The 23,694-nt window shown below is 43.0% G+C and overlaps 1 protein-coding gene across 1 annotated transcript in view; it reads right to left on the bottom strand.

Moving 5' to 3' along the window:
- Positions 1-23,694, bottom strand: part of nbas (NBAS subunit of NRZ tethering complex) — a 186,826-nt gene that overhangs the window by 115,751 nt on the left and 47,381 nt on the right. Inside the window, exons 23-32 of the mRNA XM_074616263.1 lie at positions 22,459-22,612; positions 18,374-18,559; positions 15,014-15,187; positions 14,575-14,708; positions 9,900-9,962; positions 7,208-7,330; positions 7,018-7,120; positions 6,750-6,827; positions 6,461-6,615; positions 37-149 (exon numbers count right to left, since the gene is read on the bottom strand). Of these exons, the coding sequence (XP_074472364.1) occupies positions 37-149; positions 6,461-6,615; positions 6,750-6,827; positions 7,018-7,120; positions 7,208-7,330; positions 9,900-9,962; positions 14,575-14,708; positions 15,014-15,187; positions 18,374-18,559; positions 22,459-22,612 (1,283 nt within the window). The remainder of the gene's footprint in view (positions 1-36; positions 150-6,460; positions 6,616-6,749; positions 6,828-7,017; positions 7,121-7,207; positions 7,331-9,899; positions 9,963-14,574; positions 14,709-15,013; positions 15,188-18,373; positions 18,560-22,458; positions 22,613-23,694) is intronic.

The raw sequence follows: 23,694 nt of genomic DNA, 5'->3' as shown, positions 1-23,694 counted from the left end.
TTACTTGGAGCGCATTTACTTCCCATTGTGTAGTACCTTGCAGTGGCAGGATGCTGGCGCTGAAGTCCTCCAGTTGGCTGAGAGCGTTGATGAGGTCCAGTTCCTCCTGGATGGTCGGGGGACAGTCGGTGATCAGCTGGAGACACGCCCTGGCGAAAACAACAACCAGTTCAAACAGGGACACGTGACTACCAATCAGCTATATTAATCTGTCTTAAAGGTAACCAATCAGATGACCTCACAGGAGGAAGTCTGAATTAACATGGAAACTCATATGCAGGACAGAGAGATGGATACCACTCTCATGCAGCTTAGAACAAAGGCTGAGGGGGGGGGGGGGACAGCTAGTCTGGCTCGGTCCAAGGATAACAAATCTGCCTCCAAATCTCACTAATTAACACATTATATCTCTTTTGTTTAATATGTAGGCCTACTTTTATCTCACCTTGATAACTGCTCAACAGTCCAGTCGGGTGCAGCCAAAAAAAATATCTGTCTAAGCTCCAAATAGCTCAGAATAAAGCTGCAAGGTTCACACTGCCCTGTCCGTTAGGTGTGAGGCGCAGTAGGGAGAGAGTACAGTCTGTCATGGCTCAGAGTAGAGAATAGGTTTGTATGCAATCTAATGAGTTCCTTGGAATACAGTATCTGTTATGGTAAACAACTGAATAGTCTTTACTCACATAATTGATGTGAGCGACCAACATAGTCACACTACCAGGCAGGCTACTAGGAGTTATCTAGTGAAACAAAAACCTACGCAGATCTGTAATGTATAGAGACATCACAATGTGGAACAAGTTACCAACGATGATCATTGAAGCAGTAGTTTTTTTTTTACTGGACTTATATTATTTGTCTTGATCATATTCTTATTGAAACTTTTATATGTGTTACATATATGCTATGTTGAGAGGGCACCCCATGGTTAGTTCCTACCTTAGTGGCAGCAAATAGGTATCCAAATAAATAACAAAGAACGTACAAAATCCATAGTGTAAAAGTAAAAAAATTGCTGTTTTATGGGCGGTTATGTGCCGAAATACTTTTCTTAGCCGTGACCAGTAACTTCCTGGAGTCTCTGCTGGTTACCTGGCAACTGCTAAGAGCCGAACAGTTCGGCACGAAGCCCCAAACAGTACGGTTTGTTGGTTTTTGCGCTTCAGTTTTTGTATGGCTTAAGCCAGTGGTTCTCAAACTTTTTTCAATAATGTACCCCCTTTGAAATATTTTTTTCAGTCAAGTACCCCGCTAACTAGCGCAAAATGTTTTCTGCAGTTGACAGTTTACGGCAGTTTGCATTGAAAATAGGAATATTTTATAGAAAATATAGTTTATCGATTACATTTAAATTCTTTATTGAAGTCATTATAGTATAACTATTTAAGGAATTATGCATGACTGATATTTTTTTAAATTACCATTTAAAAAGAAATGTCACGTACCCCCTGCAGTACTCATATGTACCCCTAGGTGTACTAATACCCCCATTTGAGAAACACTGCTTTAAACAAACAAGATGACATGTTAATTAGTGAGCTTCCGTGGTCCTGATAAGTAGATTTTATCACCATCAGACAGAGCCAGACTAGCGGTTTCCCTTGTTTCCAATATGTGTACTAAGCTAAGCTAACTGGCTGCTTCTTATTTAATGGAAGGACATAAGAGTTTTATTGATTGTCTCGTCTAACTTTCTGCCAGAAAGCAAATAAGCGCATTTCCCAAAATGCCAAACTTTTCCTTTAATTATCAGAAGGGCAAGGTGAAATTAAAAGCCAATGTCAGACAGGACAGCAAATTAGTTGTTGCACTTAAATTGGGTAGCACCGAAAGTCACTTACATATAATCGGATAGTTTGCAGAAAATGGCTGTAAAGCGGCAACAACTGTTTTTTGATTGCAGGACAAACTTAGTGGGAAGGACTAAATGAGTTTTACTTATCAAGGGACACGCATTCAAAGTTGCTTATTAAATCTGAAGTTTGTAAAAGTTTCAAACATCGTGATCAGGAACATGGTGAGACCGCTCAAATGGATTTATTTACAAAGTCTAGACTCATTTGACGGTTGTACAACAGGGGAGTTTTCTCTTCCAACACAATCCTCACTCATTACCCTTAATAGGATTATGTAGCACATCACTTAGCATATGTAACAGTGCACTGAACGAGTGAGTGTGTGCGGCGCCTTAAGATGCGAGTACATACTCTCAATTTTCTTGTTTTTTTTCATCACTCAATTATGCAGCAAAGCAAAATACGGCAAAGATTCAGAGAGAAGAGGTTGTGGAAAAAAAAAAAAAGATTAATTTACAAATAAATAAATCCCACATGAAACAAGAGCTTAGAGAGAGGAGCTCTGACGTCGGTGTCATTCAAGTACAGACGAGGAAACTTGTCCTTGGAGTGTGTATTCGACGAAGAAACACACGCTGAAACAGTTTTCTTTAACCCCTCGCGGAGTGTGAACAAAGACAACTAACACAGAGGAAGAGGCGTCTCAGAATCCCTATCAGCGTAATGAAAGCAATCCAAAACACACATCTTCAAAAACTGGTTGAATCGATACTGTTGACAGACTGGAGTACACACACTCGGCAAAAAACACTCTCAGCAGCGTCCCACTCTTTGAGCATGGCTGGTGTTCTTGCCAGGAACAAGAGGTTTGTCCTGGCAAATGAGAGCAGAGGAAAGGGCTGTGGATGGGCGAATGAGAGACAGAAAGAGGGCATGTTGATTATGTACTCTTGCTGTGAAGTGTCTGCAGGCGTGTGTGTGTGTGTGTGTGTGTGTGTGTGTGTGTGTGTGTGTGTGTGTGTTTGTGTGTGGAGACCACCTTAAAAAAGACAATGGTGAAAACATCTATTTTCGGTTTCGAGAGTCACGATGTGCTTTGCAGCATGTACTCTGTAATTTCGCAGATAACTACTTCCTGTCTAACAGACACACGGGAGAACACAAGTTAACGTTTTGAGCAGCAGTTATCAATGGAACACCACACGGAGTAGAGACCTTGCCTTTCTTTTGACCAAACCAAGCTGTGCACCAGCACATTGAGCAGCAGCGTACTGACGCAATCATTCTTTCTCTCTCCTACTCAAACAAGGTCTTGCAAGATGAGCCTCCTCAAATACCATCAGCAACAAAACTAATGACCCCATTTGAGCTTATTTCTGACATCTTTCCACTTGTTTTCTGCATAATGGTTGTGCGTCTTTCTCACCAGGGAACGTGCAAGTTTTAAAAAGCTACTCCCAAGACACTTGACAACTTTTAGGTATATCTAAAATAGGATTGAAAGTTGTTATGCAAATATACTGTTATCAGCTCATTAAATGTGTGTTATCAGTTGCTATAAGCATCATAGATGTGGGTCAGTAGGGGCCTACTACGCCTACTATGTTGTAAAAGTGAAAGCAAAACTTCAAAGTGACACGTTTTAACACGTCATAAAACTGCATGAAATATTACGTTTTTAACACAAACAGCTTGTTTAGGCAACAAAACCACTTGGTTGAGTTTGGGGAAAAAGATCATGTTTTGGCTTAAAGTAACTAGGTTTGAAAAGTTAAAGTGAAACTTAACGCTTGTGAACACAAAGACAACTGCACGTTGGGTTTCACACGGGATGCAAACTCTGAGTGAAAGCCCTGTATTTTGTGTCCCATCCATCGCCCCCCCGACCTGAATCAATAATAAAACTGAATATTAAGTATAGCAGGGCCCTACTGACCCACATCTACAAGGCTTATAACCACTGATAACGCACATTTAATGACCTGTTAACAAACATTCTAATCGTCTGAAAAGACTGGGTGCTAACTTTGTCTGTCAGCCGTTTGGTGCTTGATTAAAAAAACGAGGTTGAAGAGAGCTTTTAGAGTGAAACATAACACTAAAAGTTGTGGACTGTAAAACCAAAATAATAAGCTGAAAGACGCTAAAGAGAGCGTGAGAGAACCTCAGTGTTGGGTATAGACTGTATATAAGAAGTGGACGTGGTCTCGGTGACGTCACCCTTTAGTTTGTCGACTGTCATTTTGAAGCCTCGAGTTCGGCATTTTGGCTTTCGCCATATTGGTTTTTGGCCGTCGCCATCTTGGCTTTTTGCAACCAGAAGTGACACGAGAGTGTGAAGCTAAGTACAAACGAAACACTGAATAAGACATTTTTAGGTGACTAAATTGTTAATATTGATGAACCGAAAGCACACTGTGAAAGGGTTAAAGTTATAAGACGAAAACACGGACAACTCCCAGACAGAACAAAGCTGTGGTAGCAACCTGTCAATCATAAGGTAGCCACGCACTAAAGCATCCCCTGGTTTATGTTCTATTTGACTCTAAATAGAACCATGGAATCATGCTGTATTGAAGAAGACTTGAAACTAGTGATTGAGACCATAAACTCATGTTTACAATGTTTACTGAGGTAATAAATCAAGTGAGAAGTAGGCTCATTTTCTCATAGACTTCTATACAATCTGACTTCTTTTTGCAACCAGAGGAATCGCCCCCTGCTGGCTATTAGAAAGAATGCAAGTTTAAGGCGCTTCCGCATTAGCTTCACTTTTCAGACCCGGAGGTTGATAATTCTCTGTGGGTTTGTCACTACACATGACACCTTTCATATTACATGTAGTCAGTCAACCCATTGTTCATGTAAAAATTTTGAGTAGAGCAGCTTTAAACAATATATGAAACTGTTTTTCAGCTGTTTAAGGACCTGTTGATACTGTGTTTGTACTTCTTTGTGCGTCTCTTGTCTATCCTGAGTGATGCTGCAGGATCAATTTAGTAGTTGGAGGGGATTCCCATGTTATTTTAAGAGGGATCTATTTCTCCTTGTGTAAACTCTTGCCACCTTTGAGGACACAGGCAGGTGCAGTTTGTGTATCTGTCCGAGCATGTGTGTGTGTGTGTGTGTGTGTGTGTGTGTGTGTGTGTGTGTGTGTGTGTGTGTGTGTGTGTTTGTGTGCCTTTGGTATTTAGTACACAGGATAAAATGTGTGTCTGTGGAGCAGTTATTTTAATCTAAAGGACACAGGCAGCCAGTCTGTATGGGCTATTAATTTCAGAGCGACATGCACAAGTTCAGACAACGCTTTCTGTCTCATGTCTCAAATTCACAGGCAGACACACACACACACACACAAACACGCACACACGCACACACAGTGGGAGTGTTACAATGGATGATGTTGTCCAAGCGTGTGGAGGGGGGCCTCTGCAATAGTTACTATAAATGAATGACGACCCAATTACTGTCCCACTTCCCCACTAGGAACAGACGGTAAGGTTAGACACCCACCAACCCCCCTCTGAGATCTGAAAGCAGCAACTGACACAAATGCACTCCCATACAAATACTTATACGTGGTATAAACTTGCATGCAACGTACTATAGGAGATGAAATAAAAGCAGAGCCACCATTATTTTTTTTCCCCGGTTAGTCATGCGAGCACAAAAACATACACCCACACGGAAACAAATGGTGTTTCTCCGACATCAACAACAAGCAAGGTCAACATCTCAGATAGCATACAAATACTTCAAATCAAATCCAACCCATTACTTCCCCTCAATATTGCATGTCTAGAAGACTTGATTTCCGTTTAAACAAGTTGATTTTTTTCTGGGTTAATAACTTATGGTATCGGATCGGTGTATACAGTAGTATCAGATACCCGATCCCGAATTGTGGGCGGTATCAGACGCATTTCCGATACTGGTATCAGTATTGGAACAACTCTACTAATGCGGGGCACATACTACACGAGAATCAAATCGATTTTGGGCCTGATTCCTCCCTACCGACAATAGTTAGCAATGCCCTGATTTTTGAATGGTTCTAAAGATTATCTTTCTAGTTATTCCTGTGGTGTGAGGTATGTTAAGAGTGTTTTTTACATCCCCCACGATTGGCTCGGAAGTCCATCCTGGCCGTACCGATCTCAAATCGTAGATCTCAAAGCCGATGACGCAGTCAGGTTGGAAAGAATGATAGCCAATTGGGAACCTAGCTGACTGAAGAAGGAAGAACAACCACCGCCGTCATGGCGGCCGCGGTATTGCAAAAACATCGCTAATTCTTCCTGTCTGCCTTCCTCCATGTTTGTTTACACTAAAGTCACGTTTGATCCCGCGGGATTTTCGTTTTTGTTTTTTGTGGGGACTCTTGTTGTTCATGAATTAATCTGTTTGTGTGTGGTGCGCTGTTTTGGCCAAATCATTGCTCACACCACAGACTATAGGAATAAAACTGTTAACTTTAAAATAACATGTCGTTGTGTTTGGGGTCTCTCACATTTTCAAAATCTGTTAAGATTTGATAAAGCTTTTAGTGTGGGCCAGCCTTAAGATATATCAAACTAAAAATAAAGTCAGGCTCTAAATCTGAATTAGCCCCGTAAACAAATAAGAAATGACCACAAAAGAAAAATCATACTGGTCCTCCTCACCTGGCCAGGCCCATGCAGGGGTCAGTCAGCGTTGTGGATGAGTTGAAGTACTCTCTGGCAGCAGCCAACACTAATTCCAAGCTGTTGTCGTAGGCCACCTTCAGAGCATAACCTTTACCCCGGAAAGACAAACTGACAGGAACATCCTGGCTGACCTGGAAACATTAATATAACATGTAGAGATCAATGAGGCTGCAGCATTAGAATTCATTATGGGTCGGTTTCATATTTAGAGACCCCGATGTGCCGTGTGAATGTGAAGTGGAGTCGCGAGTCATGTTCAATATACCTCGGAGCAATGCATGAGCTGCCCTGCCAGGCGTACGTTCTCCACGCGGCTGGAACACAGCAGGGACTCCACAAAGACCTGCAGCAGTCGAGGAGGATATTATGCAGAAGAAGTCTGAATTCAGTGGCTCGGGAGGTGGAAACACACACCTCAATGTATCAATTCATGGAGGGAAATGAAACTCAGAAACGCTGTCACCTTAAATTACAGCCTTTGCTCTTTTTATCAAATCGAATTATTCCATGTAATATTCTTTTGCTGTTTTTACCTGGTGACATGTCTCCGGTTTTAGACAGGTGTAGACATTCTGCTGCATGTCAAGCAGGTCTTGTAATAGACCTCTCCACACCGTCTCACTCACTGGAGGGTTTCTGGACACACACATAAATGTTAGGGTATGTTCTTGACAGACATTTGTGTTCGCAAGTGTCCGTGTCGTGTCTTTTATAAGTTCATACTTGCGGCCAGTGTGGCGGCACAGTTTGACCATCAGTTGGTGCGCTTCCTCTTCACTGCTCTGGCTGTTCTTCACATAGGAAATGGGCTTCTGCAGGCCGTGTTTCTCCAGAACCTCCACCACACTATTAAGGAGAAGCACAGATACACACGTCTATAATCGCTGTTGTCACAGAGTAGGTAACCACAAATATAATCATTAGGGCTGTTAAAGTTAACGCGATAATAATGCATTAAAGCAAATTCATTTTAACGCCACTAATGCATTCATGCAACTTTTGTTTTTTAGGTGGTAGTGCGCTCAGTTTAAAACTAGATTAAAGATACTGGTATCATATGAAACTAGAAAACATAAGGAATTGGTAAAAACCATGTCATACTAGTTTGTCGCAAAGGAAGCTAAATAACGCTCCAAACTTACGCTAAATGTTGGCGAGGAAAAACTGGCATGGCCATTTTCAAAGGGGTCCTTTGACCTCTGACCTCAAGATATGTGAATGAAAATGGGTTCTATGGGTACCCACGAGTCTCCCCTTTACAGACATGCCCACTTTATGGGCAAGTCATAGTCAAGTCAGCACACTGACACACTGACAGCTGTTGTTGCCTGTTGGCCTTGAGTTTGCCATGTTACGATTTCAGCATTTTTTTATGCTAAGTGCAGTACCTGTGAGGGTTTCTGGACAATATTTGTCATTGTTTTGTGTTAATTGATTTCCAATAATAAATATATACATCAATTTGCATAAAGCAAGCATATTTGTCCACTCCCATGTTGATAAGTGTATTAAATACTTGACAAATCTCCCTTTAAGGTACATTTCGAACACTTAAAAAAATGTGATTTGTTTGCGATTAATCAGATTTAACTACGGACAATCATGCGATTAATCGCGATTAACTTTTTTAATCGATTGAGAGCCCTAATAATGATACAATCTAAGACAAGGAAAACAATAAAAACAGACAAATACAGTTTCAAGTCACATTATTCAACACGCTCTTTCAGTAGAAGCACAAGATAGGATGATTGGCAGCGGTAGGTATCATAGCAGGAAATGCCAAATAAGAAACGGGGTTAATAAAAAAATATTCAAGTGAGAGTTCAGATGAGAAAGACAGAGGATGTGCAGTGCACGCTCTAAGCTGTTCATTATTTTGGCAGCAGGAAGTAAGTTGACTGAAGAGCAACATGATAAACTGCACGCCGACACGACAGCACCTCTTTGTAAGCGTGTGTTCGTCTAGGAGCCCGTGAATACTGGCAGTCATATATGACCGAGGGAGAGGGTGTGTGTGTGTGTGTGCGCATGTGTTTGTTAGCGTGGGATTAGCATGGCACCCCTAGTCCCAACAGGGTCGTGTGCTACAGATGTTCCCTCTCTGCTGCAACTCATTACCATAGTAAACAGGTGACTGTGTGCCTATGTGTGTGTGGATGTGAGCAAAAGATAGAGCGAGACAACAAGCCTTGCTATTTACAACGCATGCGTGTATGTGTGTGTGTGTGTGTGTGTGTGTGTGTGTATATTTGCTCCAGTGTGAGTGTGTGTGTGTGTGTGTGTGTGTGTGTGTGTGTGTGTGTGTGTGTGTGTGTGTGTGTGTGTGTGAGTGTCTGCATGTTCCCTGTGCACATATTAATGTGCCAGCGAGTGGTAGTGGCAGCAGCTGAAAACAGCTTTTATTCTGGAGGCGCTCAGAGAGCAGACACTTCGCATTTACTGCCTGATTCATCTGGGTAAGAGTGTGTGTGTGTGTGTGTGTGTGTGTGTGGGTGTGTTTGCGCACGCGCGTGTGTGTGTGTGTGTGTGCGTGTGTGTGCGTGTGTGTACGTGTGTGTGTATGTGTGAGTCACAATGCTTCAGCACAAAATATACATGAACACACTTCCCAGGTTCCCCGGGGTGCGTTTGTGCATGGTTTGTGTGTGCCTGCGTGTAAATATGTATGGATATTTGTCTGCAAAGGCCAACACGGGCTTTCCTGTTGCTGCTTCCTCCTCCTCATCATCATCTACATTCCCTTCAGGCTCCCGCCCTCTCCCTGCCTTCATCCTCATCCTCCTTCCTTCCTCCTCATCACTTCTGTTTTGGAAGTTCACCCTGAGGGGAGGGGTGGAGGAGAGAGACAGAGAGAATAAGAGAGACGGAGGGAGAGAGATCGACACGTAGGTGATTTTAACCTGTAACAGAGAAAATGCCTGCGGCTGTTTGAATACCATGAGACAGACAGAGGTCCTTTGATATTGAGCATGTGTGCGTGTGTGTGTGTGTGTGTGTTGACTGCACATCCATGTCTCCTCTCCTTCATGGTGTTTTCCATCAGACCCATAATGGGGGTGGGAAGTAATAAGCATTGCTACAAAGTGAACATTTCTCAAGCAATGCAGCACTAATCACCAAACTGATGGGGTCCTCCTCAGCACTTTAAATGCCTTGCTAACGGGCACAGTAGTGATGTATGGATGTAGAGCCGGAGTGAATCTTTGTTTTGTTCAACCAAGAGTCCAAAAGATATTCAATTTGAACTGTTAGAGAAAGGGAAGAAGCAGCAAATCCTCATATCCGAGAGCCTGAAACTAGCTTATGTTTGGAAATAAAGCTCTAATCTGCGTCCCCGGCTGAACTGGGTGGAAGAGAGGAGAAAAGAGGGGTGACGACAGCTGAAAGAAGGCGTGAAAGTGTGTCGACGTACCTGAGATGCTTCTCAAGTTTGTCCACCTGATCGTGGAGGGATGCGGTGATGTCCGTGTCTGGTCTGTAAGGGTGATAAAACACACAACGAAAACGTGTTATTTTGTGTTCACGTCATCAAAAAGGAGTAAAAAGTAGAACATTTCTGTGTGCAAGTGCATGCCTGTGTGGGTATTTATGCAAGTACAGTGTACACAGTGTACTGTATGTATGTGTGGGTGTGTGTGGCCTACTGCTGCGAGGTTGTACCGCTTCCCCACTAAAAATAAAACCCCATGATGCTTTGCCTTGAGGCGAAGGATTCTGGGTCAGGCTGGCTTGTCCCCCAGTAGAGTACTGACCCTGATGAAACAACCTTCTGTGTGTGCGTCAGCGTGCGCGTCAGTTTTTTGTGAGCACGCTATCTCTCGGTTTTCACACACGCAATATCTTGACCTCTCAATCCATTTCTCCTCTTCCGCTCCGCCCGTCTCTGCTGCTCCACCTCCTGCCTCTTCCTCTTTTTAATATCCTTTTTCTTCCTCATTCTATTTCCCTCCATCGCCATCTAATCCCCCTGCCCATTTCCGCATTTCCCACTCTCTTAGGGTGAATGCACATCACATTCTTCTGAGCAGACCTAATTAAGCTGTCACACAAAAAAAAAGAAGAAAAAAAACATCTGAAATTGGGTTGAAACTACTAAGTCATGGTTTCTCTCCTACCTCGCAAATCTGTAATATTCTACGCTGGGATGGCAATTTTGGAGATTAGTAAGTCAGAGAAATCACTCCTGGGAGGAATGTGAAGCCGAAGTCATTGCATATACAGTAGAGCCTTGCAGTATTGCTAATCCAAACACTGCAGAAAGGAAGGCTGTCTTGGCAAAGTGAAATGCTTAGTATGAAATGTGCTGATTTAGACAGATACATGTATGAGTATTATATACACTCAAATATTTTTACATTAAGACCCAATTTTGAGTAGTTAATAAGCTCAATTGCTAAACTGCAGTATAAAATGACAATTAAGAAAATACATCTTAATGGCACTGAATATTTTGGACATGGTTCTTGTTTTGGTGGAGTGACCAGTTCATCTTAAAGCAGCAGTGGGTAGAATTGGAGCAAATATGATTAAGAAAAAGTTATTTTTATAAACGGTCAGTATATCCTGACAGTAGTGCATGAGACAGGTAATCTGAAAAAAAATCATGTGCCTCTGTGTCCTCCGGTGCTCCTAATGGCTTCTGCAAGATTTCACAGACCGGAGGAAAACAACCAAACAGAGCCGACCTGGAGCCTTGCCGTCTCTGAGGCAGCTGTCAATCACTCGCGAACTCCGATAAACCGGTCAAACTAGGCAGCGCTGATCAAATATGAATCAATATTCTGTTACTGTAATGCCTATTTCTCACATCAAATGAACAGAATACTGATTCAGATTTGCTCAGCGCTGCCTAGTTTGACGGTTTGATCAGAGTTCGCGAGTGATTGACAGCCAATGGGAACGCTCTCTCTCTGAAATGACCTGTGATTGGCCAAAGTCTCCCGTCACGGGCTAGATTGTTTAAAGCCTGAAAACAGAGCCAGGAGGAGGTGCAGAAGTCTAGTTATCTCTCAGAGCACTTTAATTACAATATGCTAAAAAGGTTATTGTGGAATTTTTGCCCATTGATGCCAAAAACATTCTACCTACTCCTGCTTTAAGAGTTGAGAAATATAACACAGGATGTATCTGAAACTGCATGTGATACTGCCACATCTGAGTCTATAAATGTGTTCAGTGTGATGAATAGCACTTGCTTTCTTGAATTGAATCAGACCACTGGAAACATTTTACCACATGTCCACCTCTGCTCTATACGTCCTCCATTCCAAAAAGCTCTTTATCTATCTGAACAAGAGCAGGAAGCATACAAGGGATCGGTCATTGTCTAAAGTTTTTATACAAACTATTTCTTTGGTAGAAAGTAGTTCTGATGAAAAATGTTGACAGCGAGATCTGTGGATTATTTAACGTTAGACCGAGACATTCTTTCCGGACGGACATGATGCTGCTGAGATTGCACAATTTTTCAATGCTGTCACTGCAAAAAAACAAAAATCCTTTCACCTATAGTGTATTGGAGTGGCAGCTAAAATCTTTTAAGACATCTCTAAACCTGAAAAAAATAAAACCGCATAGCTAAATACTAAAAAAAAAAACAGCAACAACAAGCATCAACTGACTGCGGGTTATCACCTCACTAGCTAATGTTAGCTAAGTAACGTTAAACTAATAAGTAATAGCAGCACTAAGCATATTATTGCTAATTTGTAATTAATTAATTATCTATTCAAACTTTACAGACAGCAAGATTATTAGTGTTAAATTAATTGGCTGCCAATAGTTGTGTGAGGTGATTAATAACGTTCTTAACATTAACGTTACTTAACGTTAGCTGTTAGTCAGTGTTAGCTAGCTGGCTGACTGATTACTAATACCGAACTTAACAGACTTTATAAACTAAAGAATATGTCACTTACCAACACTTACATAACTTTATGTGAGAAAAAAAAAAAGATATATTCTGTGTTATATGAACTAACCCAGGAAATGTTTCATTTGCATTAACATTAGCGCCCGATTGACCCGGTACCGGGGTCGGGGTCGTACCCTGTGGCGTAGTTACAAAAAAGACGCAATGGAAGATGATCTGAAGGGGATAATGTACACCGAGTCGAGTACTAGAGTACTGACCCTGATGAAACAACCGTCTGTGTGTGCGTCAGTGTGTCCGTCCGTTTTTTGTGAGCGCATTATCTCTCTGTTTTTTCACACATGCAAAACCTTGACCTCTCAACCCATCTCTTTTCTTCTGCTAGCCCTGCTCCCAAGCCATGCCATAATATCTTGTTGCATTGCAGTTATCCCCCTGCTGCGAATGTGCGGTGCAAAAACATAAAATAAACAGCACAGACCACCGCGGCGCAGCCAAAAGCGAGCTATGTGAGCAAGTTGAAAAGGGCAAAAGATGCCATTGTTAGAGAAGTATAGTTGCTTCATGGCAGCCAACTGTCAAGATAAAAACAAAGCACTTCTTATGGTAGTAATTCAATTTTCCAATTAAGGTGCACACAGGAGGGATAATCCATCTAAAAATGAGTCGTCGCAATGCATTTAAAGTGCTCAGACACTCTACAGGTCCATTTTAGCAACAATTTTCTCTTTTGTACTCCTGCTTTTCACCTCTCAGTCTTTTACTACAGTATCACTCACTCCCCCTTCAGATGCACTGCATACCCACACGGCCTCGTGGGAGACTTAAAGGACGGGCCCTCTTGCCATATGAAATAAAATGTGGTACAGAAGAGGTGGGGGAGAGAGAGGGGCAGAAGACAGCAATAGCAGGAGGGAGGAAATACTGTATAGACTGTAGCTGGGCTAACGGATGGCTCCTTGGAGTCAGAGTTAAGCATGAAAGAGAGAGAGAGAGAGAGGAGGAAAAGAAAAGGTGCAAAGGGAGGGAGGCAGAAACAGAGGTGGTAGTTAGGTTTATTGATGGGTCCGAGGAGAGAAGCGGAGAGGTGGAAAGAAAGGAAAGCGGTGGGAGGGGTGGAACCGATGCATTCTTGTGTCTGAGGCAACGGTGGACTGCTCTACCATCTTTATATCATGGTTTACATTACAGGAACAGTGTGTAACATTTCAGGGGATCTATTAGCAGAAATGGATTATAATATTCATAACTATGCTTTCATTAGTGTATAATCACCTGAAGCTAAGAATCGCATTTTCGTTAGCTGAGAATGAGCCCATCATATCTACATGGGGAGCGGGTCCTCTTCATGCCATGTTGCTCTGCCATGTTTCTACAGTAGCCCAGAATGGACAAACCAAACACTGGATCTAGAGAGAGCTTTTCACGTCTTTACGCCACCTGTGTAGTTCTCAGACACGTTTGAGAAACTGCGGTACCGTGAGCCACCGTCTGACTTCTGTTGCTCCTAAAGTAGTGTTATTATAAGGATGGCCTCTGAGCGAGGAGAACGGCGTTACCATGATTTTGTACTCAGAGGCTCACGTTATCACAGTCTTGGAAAAGGAGGAGTGAGCGAAGGGGCATTTCGGTTGGTTGCAATCTGCAACCACATCACTGGATGCCACCAAATCCTACACACTGTACCTTTAAAAGGACCAGTGTGTAACAATTAGGGGGATCTATTGGCAGAAATGGAATATAATATTAATAAGTATGTTTTCCTTAGAGTATAATCACCTGATAATAACAATTGTTGTGTTTTCGTTACCTTAGAATGAGCCGTTTATATCTACATAGGGAGCGGGTCCTCTTGTTGCACCGCCATGTTTCAACAGTAGCCCAGAACGGACAAACCAAACTCAGTTAACTTTTCCTGTTTGGGCCAGAGTCGATAACGTTACTCACTCCCGTTGCTCTCTCTTTCTTGCTTCACCACTCACTTCCCACACACACACAGACTCTACGCACTGGCTCTGCTCCAAATGGCTCTAGGGAGGGCTATTTGTGTTTTCATGTCGGCCACCGTAGCTCTCCAACACGCTTGGCACACTCAGTTGGTTGCAATCTCCTCACCTCATTACTAGATACCGCCTGATCCTACACACTGGACCTTTAAATAAATCTGTTTGAGATTGTGTGTATGTGTGTAAACCAGAGTGTGTGTGTGTCTTACCCGTAGCCCCTCTGCGGCAGACACTCCAGGATGTCATAACAGAGGCTGAGCTGGTCATCTCTCTCACAGCTGTAGATGCACTCCAGAGCAACCGCCATCAGCTGGTCTGGGTCCCCGATGATCTTCTGCTGGCACTGGAGGAGAGGAGAGGAGAGGAGAGGAGAGGAGAGGAGAGGATGTGTGTATCGAAGCGTGAGGCACTGTATCAATTGGAGTATTTTCTTGGCGCATGTTTTCTAATAGCCAGGAGACATGTCCTTGGCTGTGCCCTTATGGGGTCATAAATATAACATTTACAGCGCAGGGCTACAACACCGGCCCTGACATGGCACAAACAGCCAGAAACGCAGTGTGCATGTGTGTGTTATGGTTACCCAAGTGTGACGCCCCCGACACTTTGTGTTTGTGTTTGTGTGTGTGTGTGTGTTCGGATACGTACGTCAGGTTTGGAGTGTTGGAAGATGATGAGGGGCAGGGTGAGGTCTTGCTGGGCCAGGCCCACAAGGTACTCTCTGAGCAGAGATTTAGCAGCGCCCTCTTTCTGCCCCTCGCATCGGTGCAGGAACGGCACCATCCACTGGAAGGCATCTTTCACATAGCGCTCTGCGCTGGACTGTTAATAGAAAGACATTTACTTTAAAAGGTCTTATTGATAACATTGAAACATTTTGGCGGGTCCAAAATGAATGCTTTGTTTATCTCTGTGGAAGATATCTGATGTTTGGTTCCAACTTCTAACAAGGCTTGTCAGCCAATAGTTAAACAACGTTGGTATCACGTGGTATCTCTAGGTCATCAGTTAGGGTAGAAAAGAATAATAAATGGCTGAGATTGATGGTAAGTGTCTGGCAATGACTTGTTGTGAAGTAAATGCAATGGAACGGGGAAGAGAGAATGCCACATAGAGGCCGAATGTTATCAATGTTATCAAGAGCACCTTTAAGACATGCAGCATATTAAAATGGATATTAACGGGTGCCTCACACACCCATAGGTCACTTACAGCCTGTGATCTGCTGCCCCATGGTCTCATCTCTGACCCTAAACACAGCAAATACTGGTTTTAATTGCCTGCTCTGTATTGAGACATGTTGGTAAAAGTATGGAAGTTAAACTCTTCTGATCTAAGGTCAGGGCTACCTTGGCCACTGTTTTATTGCTGTACTTCTTCCTCACCTTTGTGCACCATTAATTTTGGAAACTGTCAGGTGATATATTAACCTGAAAATTAAATATGCACAGTGCGTATCTTGCACACAAAGTACCGTATTGGATCAAATAGAAGACAAGCTTTTGCTGTAAATTACTTTTGCAAAAGTGGTGTAAGAGGTTCACACAAAGTGATAAAGCGAGCATCAGAGAAGGGTGCTTTTAAATTCAATAATTGATTTGAAACTAGAGCAGTGCCCATCCAGAACAGGCCAATTGCTTGCAGCATTGTCGAGAACCGCGGTAGGGCTGCTTGCACCCACCAAGTGTGAAGTTGATTGGATGAACGGTTCACCAGATATGCAAAAGGAAGTTATACATATATACATAGACAGACAGACAGAGATTCCTTCTTTTATAGTTAGATGATGCTGCTACAGCATTGGCCAAATGGCACCAAATTTGCCATGGTCACTCAGGCATCATATCTACACATGTCCACAAGGTGGTCGCAATAGCACAAAGCGTTCAGGAGATATGACATTTTTTGTTATATAAGCCCTGCCCACAGCATTTGAGCCAACTGTGAGCGCTAGCTGTAGCAAAACTGTGTGGAACATCAAAAATCCCAACATTTTCCGGCTTGGTCCAGAGATGTTCTGTACCAAATTTGGTGACGATTGCTCAAAATATGTAGGAAGAGTAGCAAAAAATCAGATTAGGACGAAATTCGAAATGGCAGAAAGTCATTTTAGACACAAATGGGCGTGGCTTATATGAATAGATTTGTCTGGACCCACAAAATCCAGGAAAATTTGTTTCTGAGACTTACAGTTCAAAAGTTACAGGGCCAAAACGTAAAGGTCATTGTTAGTAGCGCCACCATCTGGCCAAATTGCCCCACATTGGACACTGCACTCCCTTGAGTCCTGAGCAATACACCCGCCAAGTGTGAAGTAGTTCGGATGAGCGGTTCTCGAGATATGTGAATAACGCACAGAAGGACAGACAGACTGACAGAGATTCCTTGCTTTATATTGAGGTAATCAGTGGATTTATCAAGAATTTAATTATTATTTGAAATACCAAATATAACCAAAAAAATATCACGGTATTAAAAAAAAAACTTTTCTGAAATTGTTCGTTTTTTTTATTTAAAAGAGGTTTTCATTATGGGTTGTAAGTACGCTTAATATTGCCAGATTAGCAATTTTCTACTTGCCCTTTTATTATGTGTCAGCTAAAGTTAGCAAGCCTTCTGTCAAGTGTCAAGTTAGCCGGAAATTATATGCTAGTTCATGTAATATGTAGCTGCACCGGAGGAAATAAATTATTTCTTGTTCACATATATAGATTGATGTCTTTAGAAGAGTGCAAAGTACTTAAGACTGCATTTACATGAAATCGTGCCACGCAATTAACCCTGAACTTTAAACTATAAATACCACGGCATGTGGGTTTGTGCTGTGATTTCAGCAGATCCGTGTCAAGTTTGTGCAGGGCCTCGCACCCACCTTGTGACAGCTCTGACTCAGGATATATAGATAAGAAAGCATCCACGGGGGGGAAATGATTAAAAAAAGAATATTCACATGGTAAATGCAAACTTGCACACCCACACGCAAACATTTTACTTTGCTGTACTGGGTCTCTGATAGAGAAAGACATCAGGCGCAGGCAAAGAGGGACTTTTAATCTAGGCGAGTTTGGTAAACACTTACACTCACACACACACACACACTCACACACACTCACATAGCGCCCAGAGGGAGTACCAGTCAAACAGCATGTGTTAGTGCAGTCAACAACATTTGCTGGCCGCCTGCCTGTATGGCAGATCTTACTGGCAGTGGTCCTCACAGGCTAAAGCTGGCAGTTATTAGCTACAATTTAGAGGACAGCTCATATTATGTACTCCAAGGGGACTTGTAACTGTAGTACCTGCTGCAGACTGGCTTTCATTGCTCTCTCCCTGCTGTTGGATGCAAACGCTGTGTTGTCAAATGTCAGGGATTTCAGGAATTAAAAGAACTGATTTACTGCGAGATCGCTATTAAATACATTTTCAAATTATGCCCGTTTTTTCTGTTTGCTTTGTTGCCGATTCAAGGTTCAATTAGCATACATCATGTTCTTTTGAGCAACGGCAAAGCATTAAAGTAACCACACTATGGGACGTTGAAATGAAATGTAATTGCAGGGAAATGGAAATTTTTTACTGACAATGAACGTCCCACACACTGTGAACTAGACAGAGCAGCATGCTGGGAAGTGCACATTTACCGTGACATAGTGGAAAGTGGGGGAAGCAATATTTTTGTCAGCATTGTAAAAAAAAAAAAAACGTATTCATCTCCAAATGTGGTTTGGTCAAAACCGTGAAAATGCTTTTCAATAAATATGTTTCAATGAATGTAAAGATGCAAAATACTATAATAATCTCTCATAGCTACATCACTTTGGCTAAATTAATGCTACATCAGCACAGGTCTAGTGAAAACAACACCTCACAAACAATTTAATCAGACCTCTGTCATTCATTTCATGATATGAAAAATATGAATTTCAAACCAATAAGATTCCAAGGCATATTATGAGGAAAAGAAGCCTTCATGTGAAAATGTGAAAATGTGTAAAATAGGCCACTTACATTTTTCATGAGCAGGTGGAGCTTGTCGATGTCACTTAGCTGCTGCAAATCTTTAAGTGTCAGACTCAATTCGCATGATGTCTCATACACGAGCGTTTCCATGGTGACCAAGTCGTCGCACAAGAGCTCCAGCCCTGGGATCTCCCGCTCCTTCGCCAGACGCACCAGCGACAGAGCGCAGTCCACCTGATGGACACAAAGAACGCTGATGAGGGAGGAGGAAAATGTTCAGTCTAAACAGTCAAGAGAGAGAAGCATCTACATCATTAGCACAATTGTTATTTTCTTATAAAGGTACTTTTATCTTATTAATTGTTATCTATTAAGTGATAACACCATGCCATCATGTACTGATTCTTCAGTGTGTGCTATGCTGAGTGGTTTCATGTGACTAGCGAGACTAAGAGTCTACAGCCACGCTAGCAGTTCTGTGAGGTCAAAATGCTTATTGTAAAGATAAGCCAAACTGGTATATGATAGATAAAACAATGTATCCAGTTAAAGGACCAATATGTAATATATTTACTGTAATAAATCATAAAATGACCATTATATGTCATCAGAGATTAAGGAGACATGCTGAATTGAAATACTGGCTTCTCCGACAACAATGCTACAGTCAGTTTGTTCTCCTTTGAAATTTCCATTCAGGTCCCGAACGCCTGTTTTTGTTTTGGCCGGCGTGATCCCGTCCACTGTCCATTTCGAAACCCAAGTTGGCACACAAACACAGCCTTCTGCAGCCATGGAAGCAAGCTAACGAACTGGATCATCAGAGATGACGTTAACGTTGGATTCTACCCGACCTGAGAGGCCTAGGTACATCTCTCTGTGGTCCGTGTGCAGCTGGGTTATCAAGGCAACGAGTATTTGAGACACACAGCTGGTGAAGTGATTCTGACTACTGCTGCTGGCCAGAGGGTAACGTGGTTGTGTATAGAAGGTAACCCTCAAGCGGACGGACCACGACTCCAATGTTTTGAATTTGGACTGCAGTGCCCATTTCTAAACGCTAGCTGTCGGTACTACATTCTGTTCCTTTAAGGTGGATAAAGATGCTGTTTAGAGCAAGGTGTCATTGAAAAACCTGTTGCTGAGGTCACTGAATTGAGACGTGAACAAAAACAACAACGTTCCCAATTAATCCCAAACTAAATAATACCAGTGAGTCATTACTAATATCCAATCATTAGCCTTTGGACAATAAAACAGGGACGATTTGGGCTTCCTGCTACTCCGATCGATAAAATTCCATCCAGAAGAGCAACCGATCGATATCCGACCACCTATACGCTGGCAGCACGCCCAGCCAATCGATGCTCAGCCACCTGTGGATGCCAACCAATCAATAGCAGATGCCGCCGGGCCCTGTAGTGATGATTGCTTTCTCTCCACCTTTTAGAGGAGGAAAGCCCTTTGGCACAGCGGTTAGTGCAGCAGCACATGCACACACACACGCACGCATACACGCATTCTGCAAAGTTGTCATCTTCGGCTGATCTCTACGCATTTCCTCGCCGAATAAATAATTGCACGCCTTCATTTGTAAAATGCGCGCGCACACACACACACACACACACACACACGCGGTACGAGAGAGAGCCCAAATCACCTTGAGTCAGAGCCTGAGCAATTAGATACAACAAGAGAGAGAAGTCTATTGATCTCACTGTGAGTAAAGATCCTCCCCGCTCCCTCCACCCCTCCCCTCCTCTTCCCCTGCTCTCCAGAGATAGACTCCCCAGCTAACCGCAGACAATTCAGATGTTAAAATCTCACACTTTTTAATTACAACCTCGTCTCCGTGCCCTCCCCCTCGTCATTCTCTTTGCGCTGTGTAACGCAACTCGTGTCCTCCGTCTCACTCTCTCTGCGCCATCTCCCTCTCTCTCTCGCCACCCCAGCACCGACTCTTCAGTTTCGTTTTTCCCGACTCAATTTGATCCTTCTTTGTCTCCCCTCCCCGTCCTATGTCGGCCCTTCCTTTCAAGCATCATCTTCACATTTTCTCCTCCTCTCTGTTCATCCCCACCTCTTGCAAGAACTCTGTAACAGTCGCCATGATTGGCCTCCATTTGAACTCCAAGTCTGGACCTTTTTCCTTCTCTGTATGCCTGTCTCCCCCTCTCTGCCTGCTTTTCAAAGCCACCCTCTCATTTTGTGTCATTTTGTTGCCAGCGGTGTTTCAAACAACACTTGTCTTTAATATCCTTTATTTCGACCCTTTCACCCCCTTTTAACCAGCCATTTTCGCTCCCACGGACAGCTCCCATGAGATTGCGTTCCTTTTTTACCGCCCCTATTTTTGTGTTTGTAATACACTCTAACCTAACGAGGGGTGTCACATCGGCCCAGCATTTATCTCCTTTTTTTCCCTTTCTTTTGGTTGCGCTTCCACTCGCTGCTTTTTTCAAAACCCATCTCTCTCTCTATCTTCCCCTCTGAGTCATCTTGTCAATCTTCCCATTCAGCGCCTTCGCTTCCCGCGGCTCTGCGACTGGTATAAAAACACTCCGGCTTCCTCTGATGTGGCTCCTTTTAATCAGACCCCCATTTTCCTCCATTAAAACGCTCTCCCAAGCATAAACACGGCCAGATGAGGGATGGGAGGAGGGCGCAAACAAGTGAGAACAAATGAGATGAAAAAGTAAGGAGGGCAGGAAGGAGGGGAGAAAAAAAAAAAGAGCTCAGCAAATGGCAGCGGAGCCGGTTCCAATGTGTCTCTCTCAGTTGTGAGTGTGAAACAGTGTGTGAAAAAAGAAAGAGACATGAGAGTTCCCAAGAGGCTCCTGGAGTAATGTGTGAGAGAGCAAAAGGAGATGAGGTCAAATTAAAAAAGGAGCAAAGGGAGATAATGAAAGAGAGAGTGGGTGTGATTCCTAAAGATAAACAAAGACTTCCTTTTACACACTTTCAGTCTTTCTTTCTTTCTCTGTGAGTGGATGATAAAAGGCACGATTCCCCAGTTGTCTCCAAAAAATGAGCAATGGACTCCCAAATTCCCTTCTCCTCCAGCCCTCCTCACACGCGGTGAAAAGGGATGAAACGGAGAAATGAGGGGGAAAAAGATATGATTGCACCCCAGTTAGTCCTTTCACAAAGACAAAGAGATCGCCGTGACAACCTTGATCCATCACCGTGACAGAGCTAAAGAGGGGACGGAGCTGCCATGTGGATGGCGTGGGTGGAGAGAGTGGGCAGCTCCAGCGGTTACATCCCATTACTCCACTAAACAAGTCCTATCAAGTCCTATTTTTCAGTTACAGCTACAGGACGCTGATGACAGAAGCTTTGGTTACTCTTCATTAGAAGTCCATATGGCAGATATGATAATGACTGTCACAGATAGGATCAAAGTGACCTTGACTGATGGAAGCTGGCAACGTCTCTCCTGCAGTCGGAATCCAAGCTTGTCGCATGTTTCTGCCCCAATCATGTAAAAGAGCAATATGCAATTAGCTTCACATTTGCCAGATGTCTATTAATTCCTTTATGCTGCCATCTTGGTCAGTTCAAATCAAGTAGACGAAACCAGATGGTTAGTGTTGAAAGCCAAAACCCTTCTTGACTGAAGGCCCTGACACACCAATCCGACGGTCGATCATCGGTCAGTTTGGGGCCGTCTGTGAGCATCCGTCAGCCTAGTTGGACATCTGGAATGAAGCTACGTGGTGAGCGAGAGTGGTGTGAGAATGGTCGGCAAACGCCACTTTGATTCATGTACGTATCATAACAACGGCTTTTATATCCGCCGTCCTCGGTCTTCCAGTTTCCCTTTTGGAATGACGAATACAGACTACCGATGCCTGCTGATGTGAAGAGTTATTTCCCCTCACGTAGGCACAGACCATACGTGTTAACTGGCCGTCGGTTGTAGCCTTTGGGGTATTTTAAAATGCAACTTTTTGGCTAAGACAAAGGCAACGTGAGGCGGCACAACAGTCAGCCTTCATCGCTGTGTGTCTGGGCCTTAAAGTGTCTTTGTGTTAATCTGCAGTCTGATGCTTTGGTTCTGCGGAGATACAGTCCCTGCTTATTTTTTAGCCGCGACTGGGAACCCACAACGGCGAATAAAGTGTTCGTACCTGTCTGGAGCAGGAGTCGATGTCCTTGGCTCTGCTTTGGTACCAGTCTGTCAGTAGCTCGATGGAGGGTGCGGCTGTGCGGAACCTTGGCAGCTCTGGAGCCCCCTCGTACAGGAAACTGTCGTCGTCAAACAAGTTCTGGTCCAGCGTCGCTCTGAGGAAGACATGGAGGGAGAGTGGAGAGTGGAGTTAGATGCATGTGTGACTGTGTATTTTATCTTTTTACTCACTATTTAGTGAAGTAGTAGAGGTACAGTAGATAAATAAAGGTAAAATCTGATGCTATTCTATATTTTTCTTCAACAAAACACATTAAAAGAGCAAAACAAGCAATGAATATATTCCACTAATGAGTATTGCTAATTGCTCTGGGCCATAAAGGTCCATTTTAGTACAAAATCTATTAAAAACACATCAATGAGCCACACTGTTGCACTGGCCGACATGTATCTTCATTACCATGAACATGGAGCACTGTATTTTATTTTGAGTCAAGCCCACATTTACTGTCCTGCTGCTGTAAACATATTTAGCATTTCAAAAACGAAAGAAATATATTCAATTCCTTGTTCAGTAGCAGCCAATGGGCTTTGGGTGGAGAGCCAACAGGAGAGGGGAGGCGGAGAGTATTGAGAGGCAGACTGACACAGTTTTGATTTTGGTCTTCTCATGGGATTTGTTGAGAATAACAAAAAGAAAATTGAATATATCACCACGTTATCCTTTCAGGAGGAGGATATTGGGTTTGAGTGAGAAGGGAGAGGAGAGAAAAACATGAACAGAAGAATGAAAAATGGGAAGAATGACGATATAATGTGGCAAAAAAAAGGGAAGCGTGGGTGTCATAAACACAGTCGTAAACACCGCTGCCATCACACAATCACAGTATCAAAAATTTCACCCTGCAATCCCCGGCTAAGCGTACCACAATAGCCAACTGATATTATGACTCGACACCAAAAGAGCAATAAAAAGGAGCTCGCTAAATGAAATTGTAAATGAAGCTGGCCTCCGTACTGCAGCAAGCAAATGGCATAAATTGGCAGTGCAACAAGATTTGGTATTAGTTTGTTATGGTTCTGTTTCACATTTAGATAATAGGATGTCATGTTTTGTGTTTCACATAATGATGCCAGCACAAGCTTCTAGCCTGTGTGGAGCATGAATTTGAACAATTCTACACTGCTAGGGGCTTTGTCATCGTGGGTATGGAGAGATTTTACTTTAATATCAGTT

Source organism: Sebastes fasciatus, chromosome 18 (assembly GCF_043250625.1).
Source record: "Sebastes fasciatus isolate fSebFas1 chromosome 18, fSebFas1.pri, whole genome shotgun sequence".
NCBI lineage: Eukaryota > Metazoa > Chordata > Actinopteri > Perciformes > Sebastidae > Sebastes > Sebastes fasciatus.
Note: the sequence above shows the minus strand (reverse complement) of the source record. Positions and strands in the feature narration are given on the sequence as shown.